Source organism: Nerophis ophidion, linkage group LG01, assembly GCF_033978795.1.
Source record: "Nerophis ophidion isolate RoL-2023_Sa linkage group LG01, RoL_Noph_v1.0, whole genome shotgun sequence".
NCBI lineage: Eukaryota > Metazoa > Chordata > Actinopteri > Syngnathiformes > Syngnathidae > Nerophis > Nerophis ophidion.
Window position 1 is genome coordinate 16,810,352 of NC_084611.1, and position 17,471 is coordinate 16,827,822.

Here is a 17,471-nt window from a genome sequence, read left to right on the forward strand (position 1 = left end):
ATGACCCAGAAGTGAACCACTCTAAAAGTAGTTTAAGAAGTTGACATGCTAGTGTATCAACGTTTGCATGCTAACAGCTAGCATATGTCAAGTAGCAAGTTACATGAATCCAAATATTATATATATATATATATATATATATATATATATATATATATACACACATATATATATATACATATACACATATATATACACATATATAAACACAAACATATATATATATATATCTATGTACATATATCTATCTATCTATATATATCTATGTACATATATTTATCTATATATATATATATATATATGTACATATATCTATCTATATATATCTATGTACATATATTTATCTATCTATATATATATATATATATATATATATATATATATATATATATATATATATATATAAATAAATAAGAAATACTTGAAAATATATACACCCCCGCTACGTCAACAACACCAACCCCCCGCCCACCTCCCGAATTCGGAGGTCTCAAAGGTTGGCAAGTATGATGTCACGTTTTCGATGGGAAAATGCATTTTTAGACAATATAATTTACCTCAATGTCGAGGAGACACCGAGAGTCACAACCGGTAGAAAATGGATTAGAAAGAAAAAATTCAAACTATTGTTTTTGTCAACTTGGGGACTTCCCGCGGGCCGTATTTTGTAAGCGGGCGGGCCATAGTTTGGAGACCCCATGCACTAGACCAGTGGTTCTCAAATGGGGGTACGCATACCCCTGGGGGTACTTGAAGGTATGCTAAGGGGTATGTGAGATTTATAAAAATATTCTAAAAATAGCAACAATTCAAAAATCCTTTATAAATATATTTATTGAATAATACTTCAACAAAATATGAATGTAAGTTCATAAACTGTGAAAAGAAATGCAACAATGCAATATTCATTGTTGACAGCTAGATTTTTTGTGGACATGTTCCATAAATATTGATGTTAAAGGGGAACATTATCACCAGACCTATGTAAGCGTCAATATATACTTTGATGTTGCAGAAAAAAGACCATATATATTTTTCTTACCGATTACCGAACTCTAAATGGGTGAATTTTGGCGAATTAAACGCCTTTCTATTATTCACACTCGGAGCGTTGACGTCACGTTGTGACGTCACATAGGTAGTCAATCCGCCATTTTATCAAACACATTACAAACACCAAGTCAAATCAGCTCTGTTATTTTCAGTTTTTTCAACTGTTTTCCGTACCTTGGAGACATCATGCCTCGTCGGTGTGTTGTCGGAGGGTGTAACAACACGATCAGGGACGGATTCAAGTTGATTTATGTGGAGTGTTCATCGAATAGCACGGCATGCTAATCGATGCTAACATGCTATTTAGGCTAGCTGTATGTACATTTGTACATACAAATTTAATGTACACCCACATTTAATGCCAAACAAACACTTACCAATCGACGGATTTAAGTTGCTCCAGTGTCACAAGATGCGAAAGTCCCGATCGTTTGGTCTGCACATTTTACCGGCGATGCTAAGGCAGACATGGCACAGAGATGTATGGATAACCTGTGAATGCATTTCCAACGATAAAGTCAACGAAATCACAAAGGTGAGTTTTGTTGATGTTATTGACGTATGGGCTAATCAGACATATTTGGTCACGGCATGACTGCCAGCTAATCAATGCTAACATGCTATTTAGGCTAGCTGTATGTACATTTGTAGCTATATTTACATCCAGCCTTTCCCTGCACCCACATTTAATGCCAAACAAACACTTACCAATCGACAGATTTAAGTTGCTCCAGTGTCAGAAGATGCGAAAGTTCAGATCGTTTGGTCTGCACATTTTAACGGCGATGCTAAGGCAGACATGGCACAGAGATGTATGGATAACCTGCGACACTCAATCGGTGGTTAGAAGGCGATCGTCGAATAGCGTCAATAGCTATTTGCTCAATAGCTTCAGTTTCTTCTTCAATTTAATTTTCGCTATCTGCCTTTATACTCCAACCATCCGTTTCAATACATGCGTAATATATTGAATCGCTTAAGCTGCTGAAATCCGAGTCTAAATTCGAGCTAATGTCGCTATATCTTGCTGTGCTATCCGCCATGTTGGCATCACTGAATGACGTCACAGGAAAATGGACGGTGGCTTCACAGATAGCGAAAATAAGGCACGTTAAAGCCTTTTTTCAGGATATTCCATGATGGGTAAAATTTTGAAAAAAAATTCGAAAAATTAAATAAGCCACTGGGAACTGATTTTTATTGGTTTTAACCCTTCTGAAATTGTGATAAATTCATGAATCCAGATGGATCTCTATTACAATCCCCAAAGAGGGCACTTTAAGTTGATGATTACTTCTATGTGTACAAATCTTTATCATTGAATCACTTGTTTATTTTTCAGCAAGTTTCATAGTTATTTTTGTATCTTTTTTTCCTAATAGTTCAAGAAAGACAACTACAAATGAGCAATATTTTGCACTGTTATACAATTTAATACATCAAAAACTGATGACATAGTGCTGTATTTTACTTCTTCATCTCTTTTTTTCAACCAAAATGTTTTTCTGTGATTAGGGGGTACTTGAATTAAAAAAAAATTCACAGGGGGTACATCACTGAAAAAAGGTTGACAACCACTGCACTGGACAGTATATCTTACCTTTACTTGTAAATGAAGTCCAGTCCTCTTTCCGTCCTGGACGAATATCTCCATGACTTTGTTGTAGAAGTCCTCCTTTTTCTCTTTTTCTTTGGAGTTTTAAAAGTCTCTCTTTCCCAATTGGGGATCATTGCCAGGGAATAAAGTCGTCCTCGGTCAGTCCCATTCCGACTGCACGTTTCGATTCTTTTCCATGTAGAAAACCACCTTTCCACAGACGCCGTCTTTGCAGGCATAGTTAGTTTACCATGAATGGATTAACGTGGACCCCGACTTAAAGGCCTACTGAAACCCACTACTACCGACCACGCAGTCTGATAGTTTGTATATCAATGATGAAATATTAACATTGCAACACATGCCAATACAGTCTTTTTAGTTTACTAAATAACAATTTTAAATTTCGCGCAGAAAACTCCTGCTGAAAATGTCTCGGTATGATGACACCTGCGCCTGACGTCACGGATTGTAGAGGACATTTTGTGCCAGCATCGTTCCCAGCTATTATGTCGTCTGTTTTCATCGAAAAATTCCACAGTATTCTGGACATCTGTGTTGGTTAATCTTTTGCAATTTGTGCAATGAACAATGGAGACATCAAAGAAGAAAGCTGTAGGTGGGAAGCGGTGTATTGCGGCCGGCTTTAACAACACAAACACAGCCGGTGTTTGATTGCTTACATTCCCGAAAGATGACAGTCAGGCTTTACTATGGAACAGAGATGTCAAGCGAATGCGGTTGGATTGGACCACACACACAAAGTACGGTGTATTATCGACGGCGTGGCGCAGTGGAAGAGTGGCCGTGCGCAACCCGAGGGTCCCTGGTTCAATCCCCACCTAGTACCAACCTCGTCACGTCCGTTGTGCTGGTGGGTGCTGGTTAGCGCCTTGCATGGCAGCTCCCTCCATCAGCGTGTGAATGTGTGTGTGAAAGGGTAAATGTGGAAGTACTGTCAAAGCGCTTTGAGTACCTTGAAGGTAGAAAAGCGCTATACAAGTACAACCCATTTATCATTTATTCATGTGTATTAATAAATAACATTTTACCATTCTGTATTCTGAAGGCGATCTACGTCGTGTGCTACTCCAGCATCAATATCAGCAGTGTCCTCCTGACCGTCACAGTCGCGTTCAAAGCGGTATGGCTCTATCCCTTGTTGCGGTTGGGCCTGGCCGAGTGGTCCTGCCATTATCCACGGCTGCCACGGCGCCTCTCACAGCATCTTCCCTATCTGAATCGCTCCCACTGCCCTCTAGTCCTTTTTTTTTTCTAGTCCTTCACTCTCACTTTCCTCATCCACAAATCTTTCATCCTTGATCAAATTAATGGGGAAATCGTCGCTTTCTCGGTCCGAATCCCTCTCGCTGCTGGTGGCCATGATTGTAAACAATGTTCAGAAGTGAGGAGCTCCACAACCCGTGACATCACGCACATATCGTCTGCTACTTCCGGTAAAGGCAAGGCTTTTTAATCAGCACCAAAAGTTGCGAACTTTATCGTCAATGTTCTCTACTAAATCCTTTCAGCAAAAATATGGCAATATCGCGAAATGATCAAGTATGACACATAGAATGGACCTGCTATCCCCGTTTAAATAACACAATCGCATTTCAGTAGGCCTTTAAAGGCCTACTGAAACCCACTACTACCGACCACGCAGTCTGATAGTTTATATATCAATGATGAAATATTAACATCGCAACACATGCCAATACGGCCTTTTTAGTTTACTAAATTACAATTTTTAATTTCCCGGGAGTTTCGTCTTGAAAACGTTGTGTAATGATGACGTGTAAGCAAGACGTCACGGGTTTTAAGGAAATATGAGCGCTGCACACACACACAGCTAAAAGTCGTCTGCTTTAACGGCATAATTCCACAGTATTTTGGAGATCTGTGTTGCTGAATCTTTTGCAATTTGTTCAATTAATATTGGAGAAGTCACAGTAGAAAGATGGAGTTGGGAAGCTTTGGCCTTTAGCCACACAAACACAAACTTGTTTAAAATTCCTGGAGGTGAAACTTTACAATGGATCAGACATGGATCCCTACCAAATGTCAACCAGCAGGTTTCGGTGAGGAAATTGTGGTTAAAAAGTAAATTCTTACCGGAGATCAGCTGAGCTTGTGCTGTCCATACAGCTGCCGTCGACTCCCCTGAGACACTGCGCGTCAACACACACGTGGAGACACCCTTCCGACTATCAGGTACTATTCAACTCACTAAAACACTAGCAACTCAATAGAAAGAAAAGGGATTTCCCAAAATTATCCTAGTAAATGTGTCTAAAAACATCGGAATCCGTCCCAATGCAATCGCGTTTGTTTTTTTTTATCTTTTGTTTTTTTTCTAGTCCGTTGCTATCAATATCCTCAAAGACGAATCTTTCCTCCTCGCTCAAATTAATGGGGAAATTGTCGTTTTCTCGGTCCGAATAGCACTTTTTGTTGGAGGCTCCCATTAAAAACAATGTGAATATGTGAGGAGCCGTCAACATGTGACGTCATCGTTTGCGACTTCCGGTAAAGGCAAGGCTTTTCTGTTAGCGACCAAAAGTTGCAAACTTTATCGTGGATGTTCTCTACTAAATCCTTTCAGCAAAAATATGGCAATATCGCGAAGTGATCAAGTATGACACATAGAATGGACCTGCTATCCCCGTTTAAATAAGAAAATCGCATATCAGTAGGCCTTTAAACAAGTTGAAAAACTTATTGGGGTGTTACCATTTAGTGGTCAATTGTACGGAATATGTACTTTACTTTGCAATCTACTAATAAAAGCTTCACTCAATCAGTCAATTGGCACCAGCTGGAGCTGGAGTAGCTTTGTTGCTTCGTTGAGAATAAAAGGCAGGGGAAAGCAATAAATACGTTCTGTTGTTGTTGTTTTTTTAAGCACAGCCATAAAGCCATACTCTTCCAGTATTCCAAACCTTTTGAAATGAAAAAGTTATTTTCTGTCCCCGAAATCAAATCCTCCATTTTGAGGGCGAAAGCGCGTCACGCTCGTCGTCTGTTGTTTTCTTCTTCTGCTTCTTCCGTTGGCGGTTAATTAACCATTGAAAAGCAAAATGACAATATATCGCCCCCTACCTTGAGGTAGAGGTATTTGCTGTCTACACTTTGAGTCGGTGTCTGCCTCACTTCTCCTCTACCGAGTGTTTTTTCATCAGGCAACACGGAATTTCCGCGATTTTGACCATGAAAATGATCAAAAATATACAGAAACCACAGCAAAATCACCCAGTAAACATAACCTAAAAGAGAAATTCAAACCTATTTTATTTTATTACTTCGTTTTTGAACATCTCATGGGTAAGCTTTTTACCCCCCTCTGGTGGCAAGGTGAGGCACTGCCTCGTTTGCCTTCCCTGACAGCACGTCACTGGAATGAGGTAACCTTAAAACAATACTTTTTTGTTTTGCACTCTGTGATTTCAACTTGATGCTTTTTCAAGGTTATTATGCTACACGTTAGCCGGCCTATACGGCAAATATATGTGCGATATAGAAGCCCAAGTCGAAAGTCATTTGAGTGGTAAACACATGTTTTATTTTCTCTATGAGAATTATATTGTTTTTTTATGTATCATGAAACTATATTTTCTTTTCTTTTCTTTTCTTAGTTTATTTCGAACATGACATACATACAACATTATACATCAGTTAAATTCATCATTTCGCAATACACAATACATCATGTCCGAAAAGGAGTAGGAAGAAGCAAAGCTTATTTAATCCTACCCCTCTTCCACTTCAGAGCGCCCACAATATATACATTCATTCACTGACCTTCTTTACAGCAAAATATCAACATAGCAAAATGACATCTATGAGTGATTAACACAGCAGTTTTCTAACATGTACTTAATTATTTCAGTCATTATTAACATACTAAGATGAAGAATATCTTATTTTCAATAAGTTTGAAAGTGTTTCGTCATAATACTTCTTCTTTGTACTTTGTAAGCACTATTAATTTAAACATCCTCTTAAAATGGCTCATATCAGTAAAATGTTTAACTTCTTTACTTAATCCATTCCATAATTTAATTCCACATACTGATATGCTAAAAGTTTTAAGTGTTGTACGGGCATACAAATGTTTTAAGTTAGATTTTCCTCTAAGGTTATCTTTCTCCTCTTTAGTTGAGAAGAATTGTTGTACATTCTTTGGTAGCAGGTTATAATTTACTTTGTACATCAATTTAGCTGTTTGCAATTTTATCAAGTCATCGATCTTTAATATTTTTGACTCAATAAATAAAGGGTTTGTGTGTTCTCTATATCCAACATTGTGTATTATTCTAATCGATCTTTTTTGTAACACAGTTAACGAATGTAGCGCACATTTGTAGTTGTTTCCCCATATTTCTGCACAATAACTCAGATATGGTAACACTAGCGAGCAGTAGAGAACATAAAGTGATTTTTGGCCCAGGACGTATTTTGCTTTATTCATTATTGAAATATTTTTTGCCACCTTATGTTGTATGTTTTGTATATGAGATTTCCAGTTCATTTTATCATCTATTAATACTCCCAAAAATCTGGTTTCTTGTACCCTTTTGATATCTATTCCATCAATTTGTATTCGTGTCTGATGCTCTTTTCTACTGTTACCAAATAGCATTATTTTGTACAAGAGATTGAACCCTTCTGATTAAAAGTTGTGCAAATAATTTTTCTAACTGCTCCGGTTTTGATTTTACGAGCCTTCAAAGAACTGCTGCGCTGATGCTGCTGCGCTGCTGCCGTCTCAAGATGGCCGCTTAAAAGCAGCAAGCCCCAGCGTGACCACACAATGCAGAGAAGGTAGGTAATGTGCGGGTAAAGATATGTTGACTGGATGAAAGAAGGAGGCACCAGTTTGACACCAGGATACAGAGAAGGTAGGTAATGTGCAGGTAAAGATATGTTGTTTGGGTGATGGCAGGAAGCGCCAGCGTGTATGGGTGAAGGAGAGAAGCACCAGTGTGACCCCAGGATGCAGGGAAGGTAGGTAATGTGCAGGTAAAGATATGTTGAATGGGCTAACGCAGGAAACACCAGCAAAAGTCGGTCCCGTCCATCGCTGCTAGCAGCTTTAATGTATTTTGAAACTATATTTTGTATTTTGTGCAGTTCTCACGTCATTAATGGCCTGCTTCATAAAAGGATAATTTGGTTTCGACAATCATTCAATCAAAGTTCATTTACATAGCACTAAATCACAAGTGTCTCAAAGGGCTGCTCAAGTCACAACGACATCCTCGGTTCAGATCCCACATCAAGGCACAATAAGCTCTGCAAAGTATGTGCTTTTACTGCCATCTAGTGTCTGCTTTTATGGATGCGTTGTAAAAAGGATAAATACATTATATTGTCAAAAGTATTTGGCCACCTGCCTTGACTCACATATGATCTTGAAGTGCCATCCCATTCCTAACCCATAGGGTTCAAAATGATGTGGGTCCACCTGCTCCCAGTGCCACCCACACTGGTTTTAAATTTAACTTAGATATTGGGTTTCACAATGTAAAGCGCTTTGAGTCACTTGAGAAAAGCACTATATAAATATAATTCACTAATTCACCTCCCTGCTTAGCACTCAGCATTAAGGGTTGGAATTGGGGGTCAAATCACCATAAATGATTCCCGGGCGTGGCACCGCTGCTGCCCACTGCTTCCCTCACCTCCCAGGGGGTTATCAAGGGTGATAGGTCAAATGCAGATAATAATTTTGTGACAATCATTGGTACTTTAATTCAAATTTAATTTAACGCATAAACCCCATTGGGAACATGTGGACAATGCTGAAGAAACAAGTCCATTTTAGGACAACCAACACATTTAGCTGAACTGCACCAATTTTGTCAAGAGGAGTGGTCAAAAATTCAAGCAGAAACTTGTGGATGGCTACCAAAAGCGCCTTATTGCAGTGAAACTTGCCAAGGAACATATAAGGAAATATTTACATGGCTGTATGTATACTTTTGATTCTCACATTTTCAGTAGACCCATAATAAATTCATAGGAGAACCAAACTTCATGAATGTTTTTTGTGACCAAATATGTGCTCCAATCACTCTATCACAAAAAAATAAGACTTGTAGAAATTATTGGAAACTTAAGACACCCATGACATTATCCATGGCCCTGCACTCTTCAGCATCTACATGCTGCCGCTTGGTGACATCATACGCAAATACGGTGTTAGCCTTCACTGTTATGCTGATGACACCCAACTCTACATGCCCCTTAAGCTGACCAACACGCCGGACTGTAGTCAGCTGGAGGCGTGTCTTAATGAAATTAAACAATGGATGTCCGCTAACTTTTTGCAACTCAACGGCAAAAAAACGGAAATGCTGATTATCGGTCCTGCTAGACACCGACCTCTATTTGATAATACAACTCTAACATTTGACAACCAAATAATAAAACAAGGTGACTCGGTAAAGAATCTGGGTATTATCTTCGACCCAACTCTCTCCTTTGAGTCACACATTAAAAGCGTTACTAAAACGGGCTTCTTTCATCTCCGTAATATCGCTAAAATTCGCTCCATTGTGTCCACTAAAGACGCTGAGATCATTATCCATGCGTTTGTTACGTCTCGCCTCGATTACTGTAACGTATTATTTTCGGGTCTCCCCATGTCTAGCATTAAAAGATTACAGTTGGTACAAAATGCGGCTGCTAGACTTTTGACAAGAACAAGAAAAATTGATCACATTACGCCTGTACTGGCTCACCTGCACTGGCTTTGTCACGCTAAATTTCTTCCCCCCTACAAAAAAGAAACTATTTGAAGGAGCCCACACAGCTGCCTGTTTTAAAAACATTATAATTGGCTGATTGTCATAGGTGAAAAATAACAGTGAGGAACAAATATTAGCATTCCAGCAGGCTAACCTTTCAAGCTATTTTTGCTTTGCTAATTTTGCAGCTGTAACCCTTAAGAGTCATATAACTTGGTCTTGTCACGCCCTCATTTGGGGTCCTTCAGGCATTGGAGGGGCTGTCATGCCAAATTTCTTCCGGGGGGAAGGTTTTTGTAGGGGGGAAGAAATTTGGCGTGACAGCTTCCTGTGCACTTAAGATGTGACTTTAAGGTTTTACTACTTACGTATAAAATACTACACGGTCTGACTCCATCCTATCTTGCCGATTGTATTGTACCATATGTCCCGGCAAGAAATCTGCGTTCAAAGGTCTCTGGCTTATTAGTGATTCCTAAAGCCCAAAAAAAGTCTGCGGGCTATAGAGCGTTTTCCGTTCGGGCTCCAGTACTCCGGAATGCCCTCCCGGTAACAGTTCAAGATGCTACTTCAGTAGAAGCATTTAAGTCTCACCTTAAAACTCATTTGTATACTCTAGCCTTTAAATAGACCTCCTTTTTAGACCAGTTGATCTGCCGCTTATTTTTTTTTCTCCTCTGTCCCCCCCTCCCTTGTGGAGGGGGTTCGGTCCGATGACCATAGATGAAGTACTGGCTGTCCAGAGTCGGGACCCAGGATGGACCGCTCGCCTGTGTATCGGTTGGGGACATCTCTACGCTGCTGATCCTACTCCGCTTGGGATGCTTTCCTGTGGACGGGACTCTCGCTGCTGTCTTGGATCCGCTTTGAACTGAACTCTCGCGGCTGTGTTGGAGCCACTATGGATTGAACTTTCACAGTATCACGTTAGACCCGCTCGACATCCATTGCTTTCGGTCCCCTAGAGGGGAGGGGTTGCCCACATTTGAAGTCCTCTCCAAGGTTCTCATAGTCATCATTGTCCTTTTTTTTCTTTTTCTTCTTTGTCATGAAAAAGGGACATTTTTGTCATGAAAAGGGGAGTTTTTTTGTGGTTGGTGCACTATTTGTAAGTTTATATTGTGTTTTTTATGTTGATTTAATTAAAAAAATAAAAATTAAAAAAAAAATTTTTTTATTTTTTTATTTTTTTAATAAAAAATTCTTCTGCGGCCCGGTACCAATCGGTGGTTGGGGACCACTGCTCTAAGGTGCGTGCCTGTGCAATTGCGTCCTCTGCCCACGGCAAATCTATGCCGCGCATAAAATCCAATTAAAAAAAAAGCAATTTTCGAAGTAACTGACTACAAGAGGCCACAACAGAGACAACAGTTTTTGTTATTGTAACGTCTGTCGAGACGCTTTAAGGAGGACAATAATTCCTTCGATCACTTTGAGCAAAACTCTTTATAAACACATGACCAAAAACATCGCCAAATAATTTCCATCTAGCAAAGCTGGTCATTTTCTGCCGTACAAAGCAGACCAAAACCAACTTTGCCATCCGTCATATCAACAGCAGCACTTCTCCCATCCAAAGGCAAAACCCAGTAACTCAATTTTGGTCAAAACTGAGCTGATAATAATTTTGGAGTTCCTAGGTGATATGCTTTACATTAGTGTATCAATCAATCAATCAATGTTTACTTATATAGCCCTAAATCACTAGTGTCTCAAAGGGCTGCACAAACCACCACGACATCCTCGGTAGGCCCACATAAGGGCAAGGAAAACTCACACCCAGTGGGACATTGGTGACAATAATGACCCAGTGGGACGTCAGTGACAATGATGACTATGAGAACCTTAGAGAGGAGGAAAGCAATGGATGTCGAGCGGGTCTAACATGATACTGTGAAAGTTCCATCCATAATGGATCCAACACAGTCGCGAGAGTCCAGTCCAAAGAGGATCCAAGACACAGCAGCGAGAGTCCCGTTCACAGCGGAGCCAGCAGGAAACCATCCCAAGCGTAGGCGGACCAGCAGCGCAGAGATGTCCCCAGCCGATACACAGGCGAGCAGTACATGGCCACCGGATCGGACCGGACCCCCTCCACACGGGAGAGTGGGACATAGAAGAAAAAGAAAAGAAACGGCAGATCAACTGGTCTAAAAAGGGAGTCTATTTAAAGGCTAGAGTATACAAATGAGTTTTAAGGTGAGACTTAAATGCTTCTACTGAGGTGGCATCGCGAACTGTTACCGGGAGGGTATTCCAGAGTACTGGAGCCCGAACGGAAAATGCTCTATAGCCCGCAGACTTTTTTTGGGCTTTGGGAATCACTAATAAGCCGGAGTCCTTTGAACGCAGATTTCTTGCCGGGACATATGGTACAATACAATCGGCAAGATAAGATGGAGCTAGACCGTGTAGTATTTTATACGTAAGTAGTAAAACCTTAAAGTCACATCTTAAGTGCACAGGAAGCCAGTGCAGGTGAGCCAGTACAGGCGTAATGTGATCAAACTTTCTTGTTCTTGTCAAAAGTCTAGCAGCCGCATTTTGTACCAACTGTAATCTTTTAATGCTAGACATGGGGAGACCCGAAAATAATACGTTACAGTAGTCGAGGCGAGACGTAACAAACGCATGGATAATGATCTCAGCGTCTTTAGTGGACAGAATGGAGCGAATTTTAGCGATGTTACGGAGATGAAAGAAGGCCGTTTTAGTAACGCTTTTAATGTGTATGCGATATTGTAATTTGTTCCGTAAGTAAGCTGTTACGCGCGTGGCAGGACCTAGCAACTACCACATAACCGCGTGGATACAACAGAAAAACCTAGTATCTCAAGGGACCAATCGGAGCTTCTTTGTCAGTCGCCTTATTGTTTTTAATGAGACATTTGCACAAATGGGGGCCGACGGTCAACCTGATTATGTGATATTATGGCACGAGGGGATATTTGGAAAATCGGCCCAGGACGTTGCAAGCGCCTTCATTAAATGTATTGTTCTTGATTCTTCCCCTTGCATACTCTTTTGGGCAGATAACTGATGTAGGTCCAAATAAAAACTGAACGCTGTACACGGCTCTCGCCCAATGTGCAAACGCAGAATGGGGGCCCACCCGAGATTGTGATAAAATATCTGGAGAAAGGGCACACGTTCATGAGAGCAGATTCACTCCATGGCTCGATCGGCAAGAAAATGAAAGCTCAAGAAAACATCTATACGTTTGATGACTTTGTAGATCTTTGTAAGACAGCATCAAGACAGACTGGTTTTACTTTTTTTTCTCAAAATCAGCTAGAACAGGGGTAGGGAACCTATGGCTCTAGAGCCACATCTTTTGATGACTGCATCTGGCTCTCAGATAAATCTTAGTTGACATTGCTTAACACGATAAGTAATGAATAATTCCGCTGGTAATCATAGTGTTAAAAATAACATTAAAATTATAAAACATTCTCATGCATTTTAATCCAACCATCTGTTTTCTATCGCACCTGTTCAAGATGTTGCATTAATGGTAAGAAGTATTATATTTATTATTGGTTAACTTTAGAATAACAATGTCATTAAAAAGAATAAGAGACTTACTATACTCTAAAAATGTTGGTCTGACTTAAAAATGCACATATTTAGTTGTATTCAGTGTTAAAAAATATTATATGGCTCTCACGGAAATACATTTTGAAATATTTGGCTTTCATGGCTCTATCAACCAAAAAGGTTCCCGACCCCTGAGTTAGAAGGTGAGTTACTAGGTTTTGCCTTGGGACGGGAGACTTGTGCCAACACATGCACATATGGCACTGAGCCAGTGATGCGTTTACAGCCACACAAAAAGTCAGACATTTCCAACGCCGCACATTATGTGTAATTCCAGGTCGTTAGATTATGATTTACCAATTAAATGTGTGCTCATTCTACTGTCATTTAATTAGGAATCTTAATTTATTAATATTAATCATGAAATGCGATTATTAAAGAAATACTAATAAAAATATATATATTTTGGAAACGGAAAGTTACAGAAATGTACACGTGATCCAGTGCTTACATCTCATTGTGCAACATGTGAATATTTTAATGGGATCTAAATGCGATATCTGAAAGGGGTACAAATGATTTCCAAAGCGGGACCCCCACCCAGACATACAATACTAGTACACAGCTCATGAAAAACAATATTAGTTGTTCTTGTCATTTTTAGTGGGCCAAAACTGTCAGAGTTATTTGTTGTTGATGAACCCCAAGATGCAGAGATGGAGGCAGGCATGGAGTGAGCAAACATGATTTTAATATAAATACTAAGACAAAACCAAACAAAGGGTACAAACCAAAAGTGCGCACGTGGGCGGGTAAAAAAACCAAAAGGCCTTTAGCATAGAAGCTAAGAAGAAACAAAAAGGAACTTTAGCATGGAAGCTAGAGGATAACAAACAGGAAAAACTGGAAATAGCTAATGGCTAACAGAAACAGCTTACTGCTACGACGACCAGGACAAGATGTAGCACGACAGGTAGCAAAGATACAACAAGAGTGACATGAGGCAACGACAATACAAATGACAATACAATGATCCAGCAACTGACACAAGACAAAGGAGGTACAAATAGGACCCGGCTGATTGGCAACAGGTGTGGCCAGATGCCAATCAGCCGCAGCTGAAGGGGAACACAGCACTCAGGGAACAAGACAGGAAGCTGACAAAATAAGAGCACTAGACAGGAACTAAGGACAGGAAATACTAAACACACTGAGGAGGAACACAGCACTCAGGGAACAAGACAGGAAGCTGACAAAATAAGAGCACTAGACAGTTACTAAGGACAGGAAATACTAAACACACTGAGGAGGAACATGGCACTCAGGGAACAAGACAGGAAGCTGACAAAATAAGAGCACTAGACAGGAACTAAGGACAGGAAATACTAAACACACTGAGGAGGAACACAGCACTCAGGGAACAAGACAGGAAGCTGACAAAATAAGAGCACTAGACAGGAACTAAGGACAGGAAATACTAAACACACTGAGGAGGAACACAGCACTCAGGGAATAAGACAGGAAGCTGACAAATTAAGAGCACTTGACAGGAACTAAAAGACAGGAAATAAACAGGAAACAGACAAATGCAGAGGAAAAAACTAAAACATAGACAAACTGTCAGGGGCAAGCCGGACAAAAACACTTATATTAGAAAATGATCACATGGAAGTGACTGCTGTCATTTAATTATAATAATAAGTAATGTAACTTGTTATTTAGTCAGGTTTGGGACAGGTGTTTTGCTGCAGGTGTGACCACGTCTGATGTTGCTCACATGTGCTCCACTGAATGCTCAAGGAGTTTTTGTGTTTGTTCACACACGTGAAAAATTAGAGGGAACATTGGGCGGGGTACACCCTGGTCCCTGGCAGAGGTGGGTAGTAACGCGCTACATTTACTCCGTTACATTTACTTGAGTAACTTTTGGGATAAATTGTACTTCTATGAGTAGTTTTTATGCAACATACTTTTACTTTTACTTGAGTATATTTATAGAGAAGAAATGCTACTTTTACTCCGTTCCATTTATCTACATTCAGCTCGCTACTCGCTACTTTTTTTTATCGATCTATTAATGTTTGTTTTGGTTAATGACAGAGCTTCAAAGTAGAATCTACGCATGCCTGCGTTTCACCAATCACATGCAGTCACTGGTGACGTTGGACCAATCAAACAGAGCCAGGCGGTCACATGACCCGACTTAAGCAAGTTGACAAACTTATTGGGGTGTTACCATTTAGTGGTCAATTGTACGGAATATGTACTGTACTGTGCAATCTAATAATAAAAGTTTCAATCAATCAATCAAAAGTGTAAAGGAAAAAAAGACACTTTTTATTTCAACCGTACTTCCCGTCATAAACCTAAAGACTGATCGCACAGTTCCTGTCTTCACAATAAAAGTGCCGCTCCATCGCGCCTGCGCGAACAAAATAAGAGTCTCCGAAAGCCAGAGCAAGCTACGGAGTTTGCCGCCAATGTATTTCTTGAAAAGTGTATAAAACGAATATGGAAGCTGGACAAATAAGATGCCAAAAACCAACGACTTTCATGTGGTATTAAACAGAAAAGAGAAACTTTTTTTCTCCTCCATTTGAAAACGTGAACGTCTGATTCCAATCAATGCAAGTCATCAGAATCAGGTAATACACCAACTTATATTCTTGTCTTCATGAATTGATTAACGTGGACCCCGACTTAAACAAGTTGACAAACTTATTCGGGTGTTACCATTTAGTGGTCAATTGTACGGAATATGTACTGTACTGTGCAATCTACTAATAAAAGTATCAATCAATCAATCAATGAAAGATAGGAATCTATATGTTAAACATGCATGTATATTCATTAAAACACCTTTAACATGTCAACAAAAACGGCAAAATAAATAAATATAAATTATATGCTGTATATATAAATGTATATATTTAATATATATATATGTATATACATATATATATGTATATATATATATGATATGTGTGTGTATAAATGATATGTGTGTGTATATATGATATGTGTGTATGTATATGTATATATGAGGTAGATCACCTCGACTTGGTCATTTATTAAGTAATTGATAAACGTTGAAAAACTTATTGGGGTGTTACCATTTAGTGGTCAATTGTACGGAATATTTACTGTACTGTGCAATCTACTAATACAACTTTTAATCTACTAATACATGTTTTAATCAATCAATCAAATCAATGAATGCCTACTGAGGCAATTCAATATGGTGCTGTTAAGTTATTGTGGCTCAATGTGCCATTTTTTTCATTTTATTTTAATGTACTATTATTTAATATATAATATTGTTTAAGTTGCTTAAGAGATATTACTGGCTCTGAATTTGTTCATTGCTATTGTTATGTTTTTGTGCATTTTTTTTTGCCGTAATCAGGTTACTCATCAGTTACTCAGTACTTGAGTAGTTTTTTCACAACATACTTTTTACTTTTACTCAAGTAAATATTTGGGTGACTACTCCTTACTTTTACTTGAGTAATAAATCTCTAAAGTAACTGTACTCTTACTTGAGTACAATTTCTGGCTACTCTACCCACCTCTGGTCCCTGGACAACTCGCCACCTCATACAAGTGTATGTAAACTTTTGACCATGACTGTACATCTTTGGCCTTTGAAGGTTCGATGAACGTCACAAAGTTTCTCAATTTCCGGCTCCCAACCGAAAAATCAGCTGACAAGTGATCTAAAAAGTTCATTAAAAATGTTTTTTTTATTTAGTCACTCATTATTTTGGATTCTTTTTTTTTTTTTTTATGTATTCCCATAACACAGGGTTAAGGAACCTATGGCTCCAGAGCCAGATGTGGCTCTTTTGATGACCGCATCTGGCTCTCGGATAAATCTGAGCTGACATTGCTCAGCACGATAAATAATGAATAATTCCACTTGTAATCAAAAATAACGTTCAAAATATAAAACATTCTCATGCATTTTTATGTTCAACAAGTTGCGTTAATGGTAAGAAGTAATTTATTTATTATTGGTTAGTGTTGGGCTTGCCCTCCAGGGGGTTCTTCAGACCACCAGGCACCGACATGAGAGCCTGTTACAGGGTTACAATATTTTTTTATTTTTCATTCAGTCTCTTAGTTGCTTTCCAACAATTGTCTTTTTCCTTTTCGTTCTCGTTCTCTCCTGGCTGCTGCTTATAAACAGGTGATTAGAAAACAAGGCCCAGCTGGGCCATCTACGCACCTGTGGCTGATTTCGAGGTCGGCCCTAGCAACACCCCGCTTCGCTGCAGGCCCGCAGGCCACGCCCCCTCCACAGTTAGCTTCAGAATAACAATGTTATTCCAAAGAATAGGAGACCTATTATACTCTAGAAATGTTGGTCTTACTTGAAAATGCACGCGTTGAGTTGTGTTCAGTGTTGAAAAAAATATTACATGGCTCTTCCAAAAATATTTGGCTTCTTGGCTCTCTCTGCCAAAAAGGTTCCCGACCCCTGCTATAACATAAAAAGTAATGCTAAGGGAGAAATTCCGCCCCGAAGAAGA

The 17,471-nt window shown here is 39.4% G+C and overlaps 1 protein-coding gene across 1 annotated transcript in view; it reads right to left on the reverse strand.

Annotated features, from left to right (window-relative positions):
• Nucleotides 1-17,442: 17,442 nt before the first annotated feature.
• The window catches only part of LOC133554143 (tumor necrosis factor-like), an 11,665-nt gene continuing 11,636 nt past the window's right edge, over nucleotides 17,443-17,471 (reverse strand). Inside the window, exon 4 of the mRNA XM_061906364.1 lies at nucleotides 17,443-17,471. This exon is cut by the window's right edge and continues 390 nt beyond it. Coding sequence (XP_061762348.1) covers nucleotides 17,443-17,471 — 29 coding nt within the window.